The sequence below is a fragment of the Schistocerca nitens genome, chromosome 2 (assembly GCF_023898315.1).
Source record: "Schistocerca nitens isolate TAMUIC-IGC-003100 chromosome 2, iqSchNite1.1, whole genome shotgun sequence".
NCBI lineage: Eukaryota > Metazoa > Arthropoda > Insecta > Orthoptera > Acrididae > Schistocerca > Schistocerca nitens.
This window is the reverse complement of record NC_064615.1, coordinates 662,209,067-662,229,782: the sequence shown is the minus strand read 5'-3', so window position 1 is coordinate 662,229,782 and position 20,716 is coordinate 662,209,067. Positions and strand designations below refer to the sequence as shown.

Genomic DNA, 20,716 nt, shown 5'->3' with positions numbered 1-20,716 from the left:
CAAGGGATGTCTCATGTATTTGCTGACACAGGTCGTCATTGGCAAAGTGTAGTTGCTGTGATTCGACACTGGTCTTCTGGGGTCATTCTTGGATCATGTTGATGGTTTGAGTGATATTAACACATTTTTGTAGAAGTGGACCTGATGTAGGTAGTAGGCAGATGTGAGTGTTCGTTCTTGGCCTGTGGTGTAATTGGTCAAGAAAGGCCTAAGATCGCCTGCTGTGTGGAATAGTGGAATAGAGCACCATGGGTGAAGTCAGGTGAGAGGTGGAATCTGTGAAGGAAGTTAAACCCTGTCCTGGTTTTAACCACGCTGATGACGTAAAAGGTCCAAGGGCAACTTAGCTCATCCAAAAGTGTATCCACACTGCTGGCAATGATGCAGCCTGCCAGGAAAGGCAAGGGGGCCAGAAAAGATGGCGCAATGTTTGCAGCTGGCAGTGTGGTGCTGTGTGTAAAGTGGGATTCGACATGTGTGAAAGGGCCCATGACATTAGCTTCACTTGAGATTGGCTGGCCCTGAGTTTCTTTGGAGAGTGTGCCAGGTGGACAGGTGATGCACGAAGGTATGCCAAAACTGAGGTGCTGTGTTAGTGAATACAACCTGTCTGCTAGGGCAAAATTTTTGTCTAACAATTTCGTCTTATATGCAATCAGTGCAAGTTGTAGCTGAGGCAGGAGTTTGATAATCCATAATGCCCAAATGGCTGGGTCTGGTATCAAAGTGGGATCCACTAGTGAATGTATTTGATTTCACTATTGTGAAGGAGATTCCTCTGTGAGCTGCTGGTCAAAAATCATCTGTTGCCCATCTTGATCAGGGGTGCATGCAGTCTGTTGCAGCAATGCTGTTTTTGCTGTGTTGTAATTGTTGTTTATCAGCAGTGATAGGTGAGGTGGCAGATCAACATTACAAATTCTGAGTTGTCATTTACAATGTCTAGTGAAGTGAATACACACTCAACCATTGCAAAACCACAATGTCACCTGATCAGACTAGAAAGGTGGATGTTTAGATTGTGGTGTAGCTCTACACTGGTAGTACCACCTGAACGGAATAGTAAGGCAGGACTGGTGCCAAAACTATTGTTTGCAGCATGGTTGGAGCTGGGAACATGGCTTCAACATTGCACAACAGATGTGCATTTGAACTGATGATGCTGGTGACTGCATTGCAGTAGATGCAATTGATACCATGTCCATTCACATGGGAACCAAGTGTGAACAGTCTGTGAAGCTGGTTGCTGTGTGACCAGCATGTAAGTTCACTAACAAAGGCTCTGATGGTGGCAACTGTTGTTTTACATCATTGTGTCTTGTGTAGTGATGTTTGTGCACACTATGTTCATAATGGCGTGGATATTACATTTTGGTTGCCAGCATTCCATCACCACAGATCAGGGCGCCAGTTAGAGTTGGCACTCTTCACCACAGTTCACAGCTTTTGCAGCACCTCCCTCCATTGCACCCCAGGGTTCTGTAATGGCCTGGAGGAACGATGGCACAGCACAATGAAGACAACACAAATGTGCCATAAGATTTCCTTGAAAGTGCTCAGGACCCCAATTACAATTGTGTCTAGTAGGAACACATATATAAAAGGGTTGATATGCTTACTAAACAGTTGAACATTTGTTACTCAGAGATAGAATAGTCAGAACAGTTGAACAGTTGATGCTCATGGGTATGATTGTCAGCTTCTCATTATCCTAAAATCAGGTCAATCTAGCTTAATATCTATGCATTTTTCTTATGTATAAGACCTTTCTGTGCTCACCTTACTGCAAGCGGATATTTACAAAGAAGTCACTGAAAAGAAGGAAAGTTGGTATCCACATATTAATTACAGACCACATGTGTATGTGAGACATCACAGCATATTATAGTATAATATATGTACAGATGTAGAAATTAATACATCATAAGCAATGTAATTAATTAACAACTGCTAGTGTAATTGGTTAAGAAGGTACACAAATAACAAGTGAGAGGAAATTGTGAAAACACAACCTAGCAATGTAGATAATTAGTGGCAAGTGTTGTAGATACACAAATTCTAGCAATGCAAATCCATGTGTTTTTTGCACAGTATATATGAACCAAGATTTAATATAAAGAACTCAACTGAATTTACATGCAGAGAAAAATAAGAACTAATAAGTATTCCTCTGTGTACAACATAAATATGTTGTACTGTACTACATAAAAATGCTAAGTTACATCTCTGTTTTTGCATGCATAATGGAGGTTCTAAAAAAAAAAAAGTTTATGGCTAACTGCAGAATTACTCTGCTGCTACTAATGCACATTTCCCACAAGGTATGTAGAATACACGAGAAGTAGGCCATTCCAGGGGTATAGCGCTGTTGATTACCGTGCATGATGTCATGAGGTGGACAGCAGTGGTGCAGACTTCAAGTCTCCATATAGTGTGTGCACACCTCACGATATTTACACCCACATATCTACAACATGTCCCGCAAGACGGCAGTTATTGTCCCCATCATGCCTTAAGCCTTATTTTTATTGATTAACAAACGTATATTAGGCCCTAAACAATTACAGGCGAACTGAAAGTGCATGGCTTTGTTACCTTTCTCTAGTTAGTTACGAATGTTGTCAATATGAGGAAAATATGTTTTCAAAAATGCAATATTTTTACACTCCACCAATGCTGCACGTTGTTTAGGTAAGCTAGACCTCCTTTAAATATTATATCGATCTAGTCGTGATTCAAAAATTCTTTTGGACCTAAATGACAAATTTCTGGTGACCCTAATAGCGTTTGAAGGCGACGTAACCTGCCAAGTACCGTGCTTCAAAGCACCATGTCCAATATCTTCGCTGTAACACTCTTGGCCCTCAAAGTCGATGTCCAGAAGCAGATATTCTTCTTTTCTAGTATCAGAATCAATGAAAGCATTATTTTTGACAGACTTGGCGAATGCACTCAAACACAAAAAATTGTAAGTGCCTCCTTCGACCCTGATTACCATATAGGTGGAAGTTAAGTTGACAGAAGAATGACAGGACGAAGGTATTTAATTGGGGTTTTCTGTTAGTATTAAAACATGCATTCTTTGCTTCTAAAGCAGTACCGGTAGGTTTAATGTTGACTGCGCCGAGACAGTAAAATAATTTTCTATAATGTTGATTTAACCAGTATGTCAATATAGCTATAGGTTACACCAAGATTTTTAATGCAATTAAAAGAGAACTGTAATCGAAGTTTTCGACATTAAAAAGCCTTTTCTAAACGGAAGGGGACTGCATCTTTTTCCTGCCTTCATAACTGAACTGATTTTTTTTTTTTTTTAAAAAAGAAAGAGTGTCAGTGTGCGTACTTGATTGAATTCATGACCACTTCTGAGAGGAGTCTTTTCATCTGTCGGGAATCTCGAGTTTAGCGCATTGAAAACATCATTTACTAATTCATTCTATGATATCAGCCTCCTGAGCCTTCTTGAGGACAAACCTTACAGCATACGCAGCACACCTTGAAAATAACTGAGCAATCATTCTGACATTTTGGTGAATACGTCCAGTAACATTCACATATGCTTCTGATAAGTGATGTGTAATTGAAAAAAATCACAAGTGTCACGACTCAAATGGTCCAGTATTAAATGTTTATTAATAACCGTTCCATTAGTCAGCGAAATTCTTCGCCGAGAAAAAAGTTTCGGAGCAGCTTCAACAAGAGAGGCACCCTTATTTTCTGTTCACTGCCCGCAGGATATGTGGTATATTTTGTCTATTGTTACGTTTAGTTGTTTCCGTACCCTCAGACTCTTGGCTACCATGTCGCAAGTAATGGGAACAACGCCCAATCGAGCTTCTTAATGGTCTTTTATTACTGACTGCAGCAGCTCATTTGTGTTTTTGACGCCAAAATCATAATACACAAACTGTTTCCGTGTCAAAACTAAGCTTCGAACTGTCACTATTTACATTTTTGTATGGACTGAATCGGAACAAATTCGTCCATCAGTGTTTATTTCGCCGAAACTGAGAACAGTCATCGCTTCAAATGGTTTAATCATAAACACTTTGGCTTTAATCAGATTTATCACTTCTTTTACTTCTCAAATAATAACACGCATTTGGAAAGGCTGATTTCAATGTGAGTGCATTTGTCTCGTCCTCTCGACTCCATTTAAAACATCTTTCTTTTTTTTTTTTATGAAGAATCAAATTTGATTGGCCATTAAACACTGCAACAAACTTGCCACCCATTTCTTTTCAGAGCCACACGACTGGTGCTTCATTGTATTTTCTTCAGAAGCGTAGTTTCTTTTTTCAAGATAGAATTGCTTGCTCTTAGTAAAGACAATTCGCCTTTCGGCTCCTTAATTATTGTCTTTCTTAATATCTCTAGGTTGGCGATCGGCTCCGTGGATATGGCCTACATTTCGGAGAAATCCAATGTCACATAGTCAGCACTCTTTCGTACGGATCTGGTGTAATAGCAACGATCTCTTTCATTTGCGACCTATAAGAAAAAATAAATTATTGTAAACATATACTCTTTCTTTACGGAAGTAGTATTTTCACAGAGACGAAAACAGGCAATTATTTGAATGATCAAATTGTTTGCGAATTACGTATAATACATACTGTCTCGCTCCCAGTAAACTAGTATTAGTAACAAATTAATTCGTACTTGATCTTGTGTAGGACTAGAACATGATGTAGCCGTCTGAAGATTGTAGCAGTACCTGTTAGGTATTTTATGCGTCGGAGCAGCGTCGGGTTTAAGCACTTCCCTGACTGTCAGACCTCATATTTCATTTCTTAAACCTCGTATTGAAGTCACCTGGAAGGAAATGTTCAGAGCATATTGTTGCATGGCCTCATTAACTTCATCCTTTCGCTTGCATCGAGCTACACACGTGTTTAGACGCATGAAGTCTTTTACTAATCGATGATAAAATACTCCCAGAGTTCTGTAAGCAATATTTTGGCACTTGACTTTCTCTTATTCATTTTCAATAATTACTACGATGTCTATATTACTATACAGGGTGATTTAGCTGCCCCTACGATAGGTTTTATGCAACCCAGAATGCCTTCAAAATCCACACGTGAGGTTTTCATATAGTATTGCTTGCTACGTGCAGGCTGTTTGTCCTTCAGAAAAAAATAAACAGGAGCTTTCTTGTGGGAAATTTAATGTAGTTAAATTTTATACTAGGATACGTTTTTGTTGCATGCCATATTATTCAAGAAAAACATAACTGAGGTCACTTTCATATGTTTTTATTGAACATTTAGAAAATTACGGCCTCTTGGAAAAACCAGTCCCAGTACAAGATATATCGGCATCAAATTTCTTACAAAAAGATCCTGTCCATAATTCCTGTAGGACTAACTATTTAGATGTAGCAAGTAAGAGAATATGAAAATCTTATTTGTGGTATTTGAAGGCGTTGCGGGTTGTGTAAAACCCAAGGGTAGGGGCAGCTAAATCACCTTATATAGTGGGTTGTTGTTTGTCATTATGACCAAAAATTTCGATAGGTTCTTGACCGATTTACTACCAATTTTTATGCGATACTCTAACGAACATTCAGATGGACCGAGGCTATATACTTTTTAGAATAAATATAACACACACATAAATAAGTAAAATATAAATGGGAAAAAGGTGTTACCAAAAACTCGAAAAGCTCTTAAACCATTTACTTAAAATTTTAACACCATGCTCTAATGGACATTTAGACGGACATAGGTTACATAATTTTTTTTATCCCTGTGGTGCACTTTCCCACTGCAGTGGACAGCTGTTAATATCGTTTCTTTGGCGTTTTTAATCAGTTCTGATACTGTAAATGCACGTAGTCCACTCCGGTGGATACGCCATACTAGTGTTGTGCACTGTGTGTGTTTGCAGCTTCAGGACATTAAAAATGTCAGAAAAGCGTCATTAATAGCGTCCATTGCAGTGGACAACTGCATCACAGGATTAATATAGATATCAAGAAAAAGATAATAAAATACCAAATTTCCTTGTAACAAATACAACACAGACGTAGCAGTAAGTAATAAGCAAAGAATAAAAATTTTTTTTATGAAATGTCTGTTAACGTAGTGCATGTAATCTTACTGAGAAACGGTAAGTTCTATTTCATGGTGTTTCTTATCAAAGCAGTACCACCAGACTCTTCAGTCATTGCAGTAACTTTATCTGTTGCAATCAACGAAAGTTTTTCCCAACAAAGATAATTTTGTCAATAATGTTTCCTAAGCAAGTAAATATGTCCTCGGCCGGATTTGTATCGTACATTGCCACTTAATCCATGAGTTCCTCCATCATGCTGAACCCAGCATCTCAGAAATACAGCAATCTGAGCAATATCCGTTACATTCATGCTTTCATCCAATACGAAACAAAAAGAACAAATGTTCAGTCTCATCTTTCAGTTGCATTTCCACTTAGTTTGCTATTTCTTTGATGCGTCTGAAACCTCTCCTTCCAAAAGCGGAAGAATCGTTGGACACAAGATTGTTGAGGCAGCAACAAAAAACACTCTTTAACAAATTCTGCATCGCTGACGGAACACACTGTTTTGGCTATTTTAAGAACTGTGTGATAGCTCACTTTCATTGCGCCGTCATTGTGGATGACATGGTTCTCTTCTTGTAGATACGCTACAAGGAAAGAGACTTCGATACCGACAACACTAACGACACGAAGTGAACAGGCTCGTCATGTCGTGCTCACACCTGTAACAACCGGGTAGTGTTAGCAGAACTCCCCAGCATGGGACCTCCCGGCCAACAATGCCACACGATCATTTCATTTTGTGTTAGCAGAGAGGTGGAGGTGGAACTTCTGGCTGACAGCGCCTGCGGGCAAGCAGTGTGGATGTTCATGTGCGCCCGCGCCGGCAGTGGCGCATTTGCACACCCTGCTCTAGTGCGCGTCGGGAGTTTCATTTGAGCTGAGACAGCAACAAAATACCCAATACTTGAGTAAGTCCTCATTCGGGTGCTCTTACGACACCAGGTGTTTGAAGAGGGCAGCAGATGACCCGTGGCAGAGCATATGTTTATTTACATGAGAGGTCAACTTAGATGAACAGGATATAGCTTTCTCTATTCACAACAACTAACTCTGGTAATATTAATAATAAGCCACAGAAGTCTTATTCTTGGGTTATGTCCTATTCACGCAGCGGCACGTTTTCTGATTGCTCCCGCTCGATTCCTCAGCCGGCAGAGTTAGACAAAAGTCGGAACCCTTTGGTCAAATGGCATAATACTTCGGCTCGACCTTTGAGATCCTATAATATCTTAGACAAATAACAGTACTCCATTGCTGAAAATGAGAGCTGTGTATACGGCATCTGTGTGAACCAGGTGTACTGTCCCCAGATAAGCGGTGTTAACGATACGCTTCTGTTAGGTATTGGTCGTTTTGACACTGCTTGGGCGAAATGACATTGTGATAACAAAATGGTGAGAGAAATGCTTGTTCTCTTAGACAGAAGAAAGGAACACAAGGGGGTAGGAGAGACTCGCGTAGATCCACTTCTGCCGCTTACTTCTTAAACTGTCTTTCTTTTTTGGATTTTTTTTTGCTGGGCAGCTTTTGCGCCTCTCCTGTTTACGCGCTTGGTGGGGATCCTTCTCACCAACCCGTCAGTATAGTCCTGGGATTAAAGCCTCCATCATCAAGTGAAATGTCAGAACTACCTCTCTGATGCCTTTCTCTTTCGTCATGTGACAGATCCTGAGTTTTGTTTTAATTCTATTAATCTTGTCGGTACATCGGTCTACGAGCTGTTAAGCTGATTGCATGAAAGTTCTTGCTTTTACCTACTGTTCTTCCGCAAGTCCGATATTCAATATGCTACGTAAGTAGACTGTGTATGAATTATGCACCAATCACTAGATGTCGTAAAAACTTTCCATGAAGTCGAAATAACTGTTTTGGTTAACGGACATCGTTTCAGTTGCGGCACTAAGATTCAGTACTATAACGTGAGCATGGTCAACGCAAAAGTTACTGATGACAGTAATGCGGGTTCTATCTGGACAGCTGACACTCCCTGTTCCTGCTATGCTAGGGTCATAAACGTCCTACGACAAACACTCTGCCCCTGGCAACAGGCCAGGTTGCTACCACCTTTACTCCCACTTTCTTCAGCCTTCCCCAGCCTTTCTCGCAATAACTGGTTGTAGCAGATGAAACTGACTCGTTACTACAGACATGCTTCTACTCCACATTAACCTGATTTGTGGTCAGAAAGTTTTGATCAACAACGCTTCCTCAACGAAGAAGCAGCGTCCACAAATAGGGGACAGCAGGTCAAAAGTGGGTACCTTAACTTTTAATTCATATGAATTATTTTCAGCGAGCTATAAGTTTTCAAATTAAGATTACTGAGATCTCTTTTATACCCGACAACATGATACTGATTTGGTTTGAACTTAAATAAAACCATCTCAGCATGAAAAATAACAACCTCATTAGATGCAAAATATTCGATTTGGCACCACCAGTGAGGTAAGACTAGGCACCAACCAAAATGAATGGATAAAACCTCAAAACAAGAAAAAAATTTATTCTAATGAAAAAAACGAAGAGAAACAGAAATATTTATAAATACTAGCAAGGGTTATTATAAATCTCTTTTAAGTACCAAAATTGGTATTCCCACTAAGAAGTTCATATTTTCAAAATATTATACTAATAAATCCAAAGTTCTCACTAACTAACCCTAATAAAAACAAGAACGCACGTTATTAAGAACAGAAATGGCAGACAAAGTAGTTGTCTTCTTCCTCAACAATGGAACAATTTTCAAGAGCAAAGCGATGACAAGATAGACACTGCATCCATCTCTCCTTCGACAATGAGTCTGAAAATAGCCTACTGCAAAGTATATATATTTCATCTGCTCCTTCTTCGCCTGATGAAATCGAAGAACCTTACTTTTACAATTTTATTTGGAGTTGGTGTAGCCTTTACAGTTGTCGTTTGCTGCTTCTTCATCTTCTTTATGGCTTGGCCCTTTTCGTTCTCTGTCTGAAAAAGTTTTCGTTTTATGGTTTTCTCTTCTTCTCTCTCTTTGTTGGCGTTTTTCTTCAGCTTCCAGTTGACTTTTGCTTGAAGAGAAGACCCGTATTACTGTTTTTCTCTTTTCCTATTTGTGATTTTCTTTGGACTTTCTACCAAGAAAATCTTCAGACGAAGGCCTTAGAAGTTTTGGTGACACAGAAAATGACAATGGCATACCAGAAATTCCAGCAACTGCAACCAATCCGTCCAATGTCTTTTCCAAAGTCCCAAGAGCAGCTACCAATTCATCTTGTAGTTCTGGAAATTCTTCGATTGTAAAAGATCGACAATATTTGCTTTAGTGCACACTGACCTGAGGACCATCGTCTTGAAATGTCTCAGCTTATGATACTTCCTCTTGTGGTGCTTTGCTGGGTGGTTTTCTTTTTTTTTTGTTTAAAGTGAGGGGAAAACCAAGTTGGCTTGGTTCTGGGCCCAATAGCGTGCCTGGTTTTGCCCCACAGTGCAAAACTGAACGAAACATGGCACTGGCAAGTTAGCATTCGATTTATGTTCGTCATACAAACACTGAAATACACTGGCAACCATGTTTAATCGAATTATTTACTACCTATTTCATATTGGGTAATGTTTCTCTTCAGAACGCTGCTCCAAGAATAGCCAACAACAGAGAAAATTTCAGCAAAAACATTAAAGTATTCTAGAAGGAAAATGAACAGGCATCCGTTTGTTGACGACTATCTACAATTCCCTGAATGGCGGCTTCTAGTAGTTTCGAGTGTTACCAGGCCAATGCCAGTACTTGTCACGGAGATTTGGAGGGACCTGGTTTTCCCTAACTCGTCCCTATGTAAATAAGATGAAAAATAAAAGTTTCTTATTAATTTTACTGCCGAGATGTTAATGAAAGAAAATGCTAATTAACATTCCAACAAGCCACAACACTGACAGAATTATCAAGCAAAGGTGATTGAGGCACTTAAATCATTGTCTGAAATTATGATCTAATGAATATACACTTGTCTTGGTCGCCAAAAATACAGGAAACGTTTTGGCGACCAAGACAAGTGTGTAATCAGTGCCAACATGGTAGCAAATCTCCTCAAAGACTTCTTGTATAAGGTGATGAAATTATGATTCTCGCATTCTCTATAGTCTGAAAGTTGCTGTATCTTAGTAACACTGATTTGGGAAAGCTGATGCGAGGCAGGTCCCTATCTGCTCTGATGCTATTCCCCACTAGATTTGCAATGGAGGGTATGCAACGGAGGAGAGACAGTCATTTGCAATGAAGGGGATGATTCAGTGATCTTTATAAATGTTATTTCCAATAAACTTGGTAGCTTATATAAAATTAATCTTGAATCCTTGCTAGAGCGTTAAGATGAGTTGATAAAATGTTCATCTAGCACACCTTTGAAGCTACAGGGGTTATTTCACCGGTAGGTTGCGATCCTTTCCTACATATAGCGCAGAAAATAGCAGCCATCTTTATTTTAGATAGTAATGCTCTGATGTAATTGACGATTGCTAGGTGTTATGAGCTGGTTTATTCCAGTTTTTGATGGAGTCTTCAGAATGGCAGGGGATGCAACGCCTACAATGATAGCATCAAGTCGATCTTCATTGAACCTCATCAAAGACCCACTGTTGGTTTCATGCATCTCGCCCACATGCTGTGGTAAGCCTCTGCATCTGGCAAACTTCAGCCTGCTTCTGTCTTTAAGGACCAGCTCTCGTGTCTCTTCCACCATTCAGCTGCCACCACCAAGGAAGGCTCTCATTGGTCGTCTTTCACTCTCGTTTTTACGTTAATGATTTTGATCCTTAAGTGACTCAGAATAGTACAAAAATTTAGTAGTTATGTTCTTCGTCTAAATTAAAACTTTAAAATCTAAGTACATAATAAATATAGTATTATAACAATTTATATAATAAAATAAAATATTTCCCTTTGAATTTGTCTCCAAGCTTTTTTCCTTATGACAAGCTTTTGTCTGATCTTAGTGACACTCGCCCCACTATCTTTCTGTAAGGTGCCCATCTTTGTACCCTCCAACAGTATTGCGTCATAGCTAATAACTTTTTGTAACAACATGTTATATCAAAATATATCAGAACCGTTAACATTGGACCAAAAATGATGATGGTGTATCTGCATTCTCGTAAATTCTACACACTAACTCGAGTAATACTTGAACCGTTGGTGGCTCCAACGAATTTAGAGATTCTGAACAACTGCTACCTATGCTTTTGATCTTGGTTGATCGCAAGTCTTCTGTAGCTCTGTCAAACTCCCACATTCGTTGTTTCTATCATACCTATTTTAATAAAAACAGTTCCCAGTCTGAATATTGTACAATTCCTTTATATTCAACGCAAGCAAAACTTGTGGCTATAAACATTTACAAAAGCGGAACTGTAGATATGTGTACAGTTTCATGAACTATTCCAGTGTAAAGCAAATCCACGAACATGTTTGCTGTAAAACTTTATTTCGTAATGTGGATTAAGGAAAAAGTTTTGGTTACACCTCATGTCTATGAACTTGCGAGGATTAATTGTTCTGTACGCTGATACAAGGGACCTGGAGGAATACGTACTCATACAGTATGGAGTCACCCATAAAGTATCTAATTATGTAATACTCGCATCTCGCAAGGCAAGACTACAGATTTGCGCGTCATATTTTCTCATATTCGATGTTCACTACAGGGCCACTAGCAGCTCTACTGTCGTTTCCTGTTTCCATATCGTAACATGGGCCTTGCACGTCTCATAATTTTGTGGTGTAGACTGCACACCAGACTGGTCGGTTAGTCAAGTGGTATGTGTGTAAGGCTACTAGTATACGAAGTACTACAACAAAGATTCTGTTCAATGCTATCACGCTGGCTGTTTCAGATTGGTATAATGTTAACTATATGAAATTTTTCTCACATTCGACATTATATTACAGAATATATTGCAGTTACTAACATATACATAGGTTATTTGACAATCTTTAAACAATATTCATTTTTGGTCATGATGAATCATAAATATAATTACTTATGTAATGAAAAGGTAAGAAAATCAATTTTTCAATGGTGTTAGCTGTTGTAGTGTCAGAACTTCATGCATAATCAGCAGTTAAATATGTGACCAGGTTAAGGGTATTTTGTAAGATATTTTCTTTTCATAGACGATGGTTATCTCGGAGAATGAGATGATTCTGATGGAACATGCGTTTACAGAAAAAAGGTTGTGTCTTAAATATCACGTATTGTGTGTGATTGGGCGCAGTAAATGAAGCTCGAAAATAAGCATGTTTGCGCAAAGTTTATTGTAATGTGTAACACCTTTATCTAATGGCAGACAACAATACACACAGAATAAACAGAATAAGCCAAAGCATCGAAAGACTGGAAGATAACACAAATCAAAGAAAAACAGCCGGCCGAAGTGGCCGTGCGGTTAAAGGCGCTGCAGTCTGGAACCGCGAGACCGCTACGGTCGCAGGTTCGAATCCTGCCTCGGGCATGGATGTTTGTGATGTCCTTAGGTTAGTTAGGTTTAACTAGTTCTAAGTTCTAGGGGACTAATGACCTCAGCAGTTGAGTCCCATAGTGCTCAGAGCCATTTGAACCATTTTTGAACCAAAGAAAAACATTGTTGCTTTTTTAATATAACATTAACATTGTGCCTGAACACCCTCCCTCAATTCCCTAATTATCAGTGTTACAAAAACAAATTACAAGCTCTAGGTAAGTCCTAACAGCGCTCTAAATTTTTCATATTTTATTTTACTTAGTGGCTTTGTTAGAGTATCAGCTTGTTGGTCATTTGTGCTAATGTGCTTTAACATAACTGTCTTGGTAAAAACTTTCTCTCTCACAAATAAAATTTTCACATCAATATGCTATAGTGTATGATGGAACTGAAGGTTCTTGCAAAGGCTTATTTCTGGAATATTGTCTTCATAAAGTACAACAGCTCTTTGACTGCCAGAAAGACTACAATACAAATTATTGAGCCAACAGGCTTCACTAGTTGCCATGCTTAAAGCCACAAATTCCGTTTTTGTTGATGATAGAGACATATTTTACCTGGGTTCCTCTGGAAGAATCCTTGCAATTAATTGGTGAGAAACTGGATGAGGAAACAACCAAGCTTTGTCGCCATGTGCTGAGGTCGACGTACTTTTTATTCAATGACAAATATTTTGAACAGACTGACGGAGTGACTATGGGGAGACCATTGTCCCCTATAGTCGCCAATCTTTTTATGGAGGATTTTGAGGAGATGGTGCTGAAGACGGCGTCTTTAAAACCAACCTGTTTCTGGAGGTTTTTCTTGGATATACCATATTCACCAAAATTGCAACATGTTTATATACTCTAGATACCATAACCTAATTACCACACAATTCAGCCATGTCACTCAACACCACTCAGTTCAGGAATATGGAAAAAAACACCTTTTATTCTCCATGTGTGGTGGATCTATGCCCCCCTACAATATCTTTCTATTCATAAAAGAGTTCATCTGGTTTTGATGGCGATTTCCAAGATTTTTTTTGACTTACTCATAGCAATTTTTGCTGCCCCAGTCTGATTAAAGTTTTGAATAACACCTGGATACAGATGATACTCATAATGAAAGATCACAAAAGCACCGACTTCTCTCTTTACTGGTTTCATTTGTGGTCCTTTAGAGTTCTGTAAGTTTTCCTCCTCTTCTTCGTGCTCTACTTCCAGAAGACATCTCTCCCTGTAACACTCCCAGAATTGTCTGTCAGAAGAATCTTGTGTATAGTCATATTCATTTCTCTTAGAATGCCAAATTTGCTTTCTTTTACGTTTTCCTGGTTGTCTTCTAGGTGTCTGTGAAGCGGTTTCTGCTGCAACACTCACATTCTCTACCGTTCTAATACTGGTACTAGTTGCATGAGAGACATTTTTTTCAGGTGACACTGGAATCTTTCTTCCTTTATTGTGATCTTTATCCCCAGGAATGTTGAGAGTTCCCTTCGTTTGAAGACTGAGCAGAAATGAATTATTCAGATAATCATCTTGTATCTTTCTGTATCTGATGCGTTAAAGCAATGATTCAACATTACAGGGAACTATCCCAAACTTCCTAAAGTCACTTTCAAGGTTACTTTTTAAATTTGGTTGCATCACATCAAGAGCCCTTTTCAGCAGATCAGGAAACTGGTTTTTAGGAAGAACAGTACACTTCATTCCTTCAAGTGTCTGCATCCACTCACACGGTACCTGCCGCCATGCAGCTTCATGAAAGAAGGCAACGTCTAAAGGTTGAGTGAGATGGGTCGAGTTTGGCGGAAGACACACGAAATGAATGTCATTTTCTCTGCATATCAGAAAAATTTGGATGTCCAAATATGTAGAGAGATTTTCAGCAATCACAACCTTTTTTCCTTCGAGTTTCTTCAGCTTTGGGCAGCAGTATGGTCTTAAACCAGTCACTGCGCAAACTATCCTGAATTAGAATGATTGTACCTGCATCCCTATGGACCTCCCTCCGTCCATGTGTTACACAGCTTCCCAGACTTGTATATGGCATAGGGTGGTAAAAGTTACCATGCTGCCTGCCACACATCAGAATGTAGCAACTAGATTTAGAAAAGCTACAAATTCTTTCTGGGTATTTTGCACCTCAGCGACAGATAACTCTGCTTTTACCTGGATCGTCTGCGAGATTTGTCTCATCTAGATTCCAGATATGTGATAGTGTAGCATCTCTAGTTATACTGGACAGATTTTCAATGTATTTACGCAACATGGTTTCATCAATAGCTGCCCCACTGCATTTGATGTTGGTGTAAATCATTCAGTCAATTGAGGATGTCGTTGAAGGAAACCTGTTGTCCAATCTTTCCCTGGTATATTGTTGGAAAATGCTTTGACATTATGCCCCGTTCTATCCAGATAAGATTTTACTACATAACGCAGATCATCAGAATTTAAGGGGAAGCCATAATCGCTCATCATTTCTATATACGATGCAAACGCATTCTCCTGATCTCCGTTTTTGCTCCATTTTATGATGGGTGCAAAGTAGGCCCACAATTGTTGAAAATGTAAACTTACTTATTTATTGTTGAATTAGAGGAAAACAAACGCAACCGCTTTATCAGGCAATGCAAATTTTGATTCAGCATTAAATTCTATAACAAATGGTCGTATACTTACCCTTTCAGTAATAAAATTCTGTTCTGTAGAGACAAATTTTCAAACGCAAATTTCAGTCTAATAAATAACACTTCAACTCAATGGCTTCCACTCAACAACTAAGCACAAAACGGCAGATCCAGAAAGTACTGGAAGGAAGACTGTGATGTCATCTATGATTTAAAGCAGAAAGCTTTTAATTTCACTGAAAGACTTTCCATCTAGAGGGATTTGAAACTTTTTTCATTTCTGGAGCAAAGTAACTCCCATAGCAGTAATCTAGCCCCAATTTACAATGTGTTATTAATGGTCCTGCAATAATGTGCTTCATTTAATTACAAAACGCAGAACAACAGAATATTAACAAACTTTTAAAAATATGAGATGTGAAGAAGTAATAATGATAATGTTGACTGGTCCTCAGCTACTGCGTGAAAGTACAGATGCATATTCATACATTATTTCGTGTACACAGATATGCAACATTTGTAAAGCTGATTTTGACTGACTGACAAAAACTGGATCATATTTGAATGTTGCTCTCATTCTCCTCCAGATGAATTCCCCCTAAGCTGAAACTTCCTGGCAGATTAAAACTGTGTGCCCGACCGAGACTCGAACTCGGGACCTTTGCCTTTCACGGGCAAGTGCTCTACCATCTGAGCTACCGAAGCACGACTCACGCCCGGTACTCACAGCTTTACTTCTGCCAGTATCTCGTCTCCTACCTTCTGGAAACATCCCCCTAAGCTTTTAGTCTCTTATGAATGAGGACGCTTTTAGAGGTAGGAAGTGGATTATATCCACACGATTTTGACACTATAGTTTACACGCCGGCAAGGGGCAGTGGAGGCCAGCTGCCCCTCCTTTTTTCCAAGAATATATTGGTATAATCTTCGCAAAGTGAGCTTACATCGTGCACAGTCATCAGATTGACATATAAGTCCATTATCAGTTTGTGGAAAGACGCATCATGTAATGGATATTTATTGGTAGCAAGTGTATTCAGAGCTATTTGCTGTGAAATCTCAAAACTATTTCGCCCGTCACCGTTATTCACTTGCCACTAAAAAGGTGGACTTTCTTTTAATCTAGACAGAAAAATAATTTATACGAATCTCATACAAACTATACTGTTTTCCTGATAAAGTTGTAACAAGCCGATGTTGGTTTGGTGTGATCTACTCCACTACTTAGCGCTTAAGGAATGCTCTGAGAAGGAAAATTAAATCTTAAGCCGGCGAACCCAGACCCTGCCAGATGTGTAGGTCCCAGACACGCTGTTAGACATCCGAAGAATAGCTGCCGTCGGTGCACCTAAAATATGTCAGTGAGTAAAGGGGGGGGGAACTCTACTTTAGGACAAACAACAGTCTCTACTTGCACGAAAGAATTTATTACAAGAATTACCATACACATTTGAGTTCAAGATGTGGAAACAGTAATCTTAGGAAAATCCTATATAAACTAGGAAGATCCCGCAGAAAAATAAACACGAGGAAAATATTGATTAGGGTCACTAGCAACTTAATGCCGAAAATCTACTAAAAGTTCTTCAAAAGATGTTGCTATCAAAACCAAAACTGTATACTCTGGCAATATAAAGTAATCTTCTATAGTTGGACAATAATTTGTGTCTGACAGATCACTTCCTCAAATTTAAAAGATCACTCATGAAATATCTGGCTGGCATAGACACGAGGGGATGCGAATAATTACCCCAATCTAATGCAGACCTGCTGTCAAAGCATGCTGTTGACATCATTTAACGGCTGAACAATGGGTCATTTACTTTTTGCAGAATGGAGTGATAACCTCAGCGGCAGTCGGCTGTTGCGTGTGTCGCCTCTCGTACCTGTTGATCTGACAAAAAAACTATGCTGGCGTCTGACTGAATTTAACACTCTAAAACTTGCGAAGCTAAGACAAATGGCTTTGTACACTCGTCAAGGCTGGATGACGTGCACGATGTTGCCCTCAAAAATTCTCAGAAGGATGTTGACTGTAACAGCTCTTCTCGTGTCCTCCGGTATGAACAAAGGAGAAATCCAGCACGCGAATCAACAAAGTGTTCACTGAAAAGTATCTCTCTCGATATCACCACAGAGCATTAAGTGCTCCGTGCAAAGCACGCCATCTCCAGACAGAGACAGTGGCCTCAATTATCCCTACGTAATTGACTACATTGTCGCTAATTTCCCCACCGTACAGCAGCTCCGGCTCTTCCACGACTGGTACCGGCCAATGGGCGTGCTTTTTTATACAATGCATTGTCGCTTACTCGACCAATAAGAATATCCAAAACAAACTTCTGTGTATGCTGGTTTCTTCCTGTACAACCAGCGTTCGAGATTCCCTTCTTGCGTTAAAAGCACAGTGAGGCTAGGGGCTTAGCATGTGAAGCACACGCACTGACCACAGTTGTATCATGTAATTTTACTGTTAAGTGAAGACACGTGACGCTGCATTTTGTGTCCACTAGTTGGCCTTCCTGCTGCGAGGGTTGCACTCTTATGGTCCGCTAAATGGATTTCCCTGTCACACTTCTGCATTGTCACTTCAGTTCCACTTTACTACCAAAATACTACGTATTTATCTGCTTGCTAATGAGGCAGGAATTGTTAGTACCTTGTTTATGCATGCCATGTCTGTTCTTATTGCACTTCGTACTAAACAAATTACCTAACTGAGTTCAAAGTGTGACTTGTGACAAATCAAACGAATCGGGTTAACTAATAGAATGGACCTAACGAGGAGATGATCATGTTAGGTGGTAAAAATTACCCTGCCATCTTACAATGTCACAAGAACCAACATGAATGATGTTAACACATGTATGATAAAATTCAGCTGGCAGCTTCCTTATTGTTCCTGATAATTTTCGTTGAGAAAACATCAAATGCCTTTTTAAAATGAAACATTTATTTAAAACAGCACAATAGTACGGCTGTATTGGTAGAATACGTCAAAACCAACAAAGCACAACCAACACTACTCTGAAGTGAATTCAAGAAGTTTCTATAACGACAACTGTCGACCCTCAAAGGTGATCAATGCGTATATATAACAATACTGAATCCCGCAAAGCTTTATATATACGATGAAGTATGCACAATATCAGAAAGTTCCTTCATCATCTGTAATTTTGGAACCACATATGTGATCTGAAAGCTCCACTTGCAGCACATACTGCCTCCATTGAAGAGAGAACTGTAATTTACTTTCCCACATAACCGTGTCTTTAAGAAACTTGAGTGAAATGCCACTTGTAGTTGTTGGCCTTGTGCCTCTGTCCCCGCAATGATCAGCATCACTATAAGCTTCAATATTACAGTATTCATTCTTCTCAAACTTCATGTCCTTCAGTATCCATCCGTGTTTAAATGGTAAAGATAACTGTTTTGCATCCATCATACCACATTTCTCTTCACATATTCATGTGATTTTTGTGGGAAAAATTATCGAATTTGTTGACTTGCAGGCCCAGAAAGTAATCGTCCTTTTCTACTGTGATCTGGAAACGTTTACCCAATTGTTAAATAAATTTAGTTGTTGCATCAATTGAGCCCATACCCAATCCATCATCAGCTTAAAGCTGCAGTACCATGTTTTCACAATAGAATATACATGGATCTGAATAGCTCTCCCATGAATTACATTCAGTAAGAAATTTAACAAGACACTCATACCAGCATTTTGAGGTTTGCTTTAAAGCATACAGACTCTTCAGCAACTTATGCGTAGGTTCTGTGCCATTAGCAAAGCCCTTTGGTTGATACACGTAGATTTCCTCCTGCAAAATACAATTGAGAAATGCTGTCCTCACACCAAATTGCCGTATACACCAATCATGTTGAATTGCAACATTCAACAAGGTCCTCATCGTCTCAGATCGTGCTACAGGGCTAAATGTGTCAACACAATATATTCCAAAATCTTGAGTATATCCTTTTGTCATAAATCGAGTCTTATGTCGAACCACTTCATTATTTGCATTTAGTTTTGTGGCAAAAACCCATCGATTTTCAGTCATTTTATTTGTTTTAGTTTTGTAAAATATTTTCCACATTTTAATTGTCTTCAGGAGCACTCATTTCTTCCTCCAGTGCTTTCTTCCACTCTTCAAAATTTTCTGACTACACTGCTTCTTTATAATTCTTTGGTTCCTCACAAAGAAGCACCTTGGATGCTGCGCTGAATCTTCATAGTGAGGGGACGGTTTCTTCAAATTTCGCCATTCAGGTAAGTTGTGGCTTCCTCTATCTTCATTTCTTGTTTCCAAGCTATTCTCTACTTGTCCCTCAGTGTCATACAAGTGGCTGACAACCTGTTCAACACTTGCAGCTACATCTTGGTCCATACAATCCCGTTGGCTATCCTCTTCAATAACATTTCACGTTTACTTTCTGTAACCGCTTTCTTTTCATCTACATCCCACATCAACAACCCATTTTAGTTTCTTGAGTAAGTGGTTGCTGTAATTGTTTCTGTTGAACTTTACATCTCTGCGAACGCGCACGCGCCCACACAAACACACACACACACAGATTTTTTCAGAAAAAGAACTACTGTATCAACAGTGCTCATAATCATCCAGATATCTTTTTGAAGATTTAGCATCAAAATTCTTCTGCGCAGGAATGGAAGTGTAGCACTGTGTTCCAAATATCGCTAAATTATTAAAACCACTTTCTTCCTTCAAAACTTTCTCAATTGGAGTTTTACCTTTAATTTTCGTGGGGCCTGTTAGACTCAAAGTGTATGTCGCAGCCAAAATTGCCTCATCCCAAAACGCTTTTAGTAGGTATTCAGCAGAGAAGAGCCAAGAACATAAAATCTATTTTATCACTCTGCTGTTGAGGAGTATGTGGTGCAGTAATAGAATGTTTTAGTCCAGTTGAATCAGCAAACATATGTACATCTTTTTATAGAATTCCTTAAAATAGTCTGTACATAATTCTTCCACAGTAACATCATCTTGAGGTTTTATCATTGTAATGAACGGTGGTAGCTTTTGTTTAATTTCATCTTTGTGTTGCAAAAGCTACATTACTCTGGAACTGGAAAAATTATCCTTAAAATCGATGATCCTGCAAGTTATTCATTCCATTAGACCAAAATATCTAGATAAACTGATTCTGCAGGTTTAGTCTGTCGCCAAACGCTAGCTTATGATGTCTATCATACATGCACCCTTCACAAAGGCAACTACCAAACGTAGTCTCTATGATCCTTCAAAAACTGGTGCACATAGTGCCTATTTTAATGGCACATTTTATCGTTTCATCTCTGTAAGATGTCACCAGTTTCAGGAATAACACAAGACTTTTTTTTCACGACCAGGCTTCACAGGCAAATGATAACGGTCATTTTCGTCATTGGATGTAGCAAATGCATCTGAGAATTGTTTAAAAAACTAAAATTTTGCCATTTTTTCTTTTATTTGATTTATTCCTTTTTGGGCAACTTTCTTAGCGGAAAGTAAGCTTCCCAATACATCTGCGCAAATT

At 39.1% G+C, this 20,716-nt stretch overlaps 1 protein-coding gene across 1 annotated transcript in view; it reads left to right on the top strand.

Moving 5' to 3' along the window:
• The first annotated feature begins 248 nt into the window (after positions 1–248).
• Positions 249–20,716, top strand: part of LOC126235228 (phenoloxidase 1-like) — a 141,027-nt gene continuing 120,559 nt past the window's right edge. The window contains exon 1 of the mRNA XM_049943959.1: positions 249–262. Within this exon, the coding sequence (XP_049799916.1) occupies positions 249–262 (14 nt within the window). The remainder of the gene's footprint in view (positions 263–20,716) is intronic.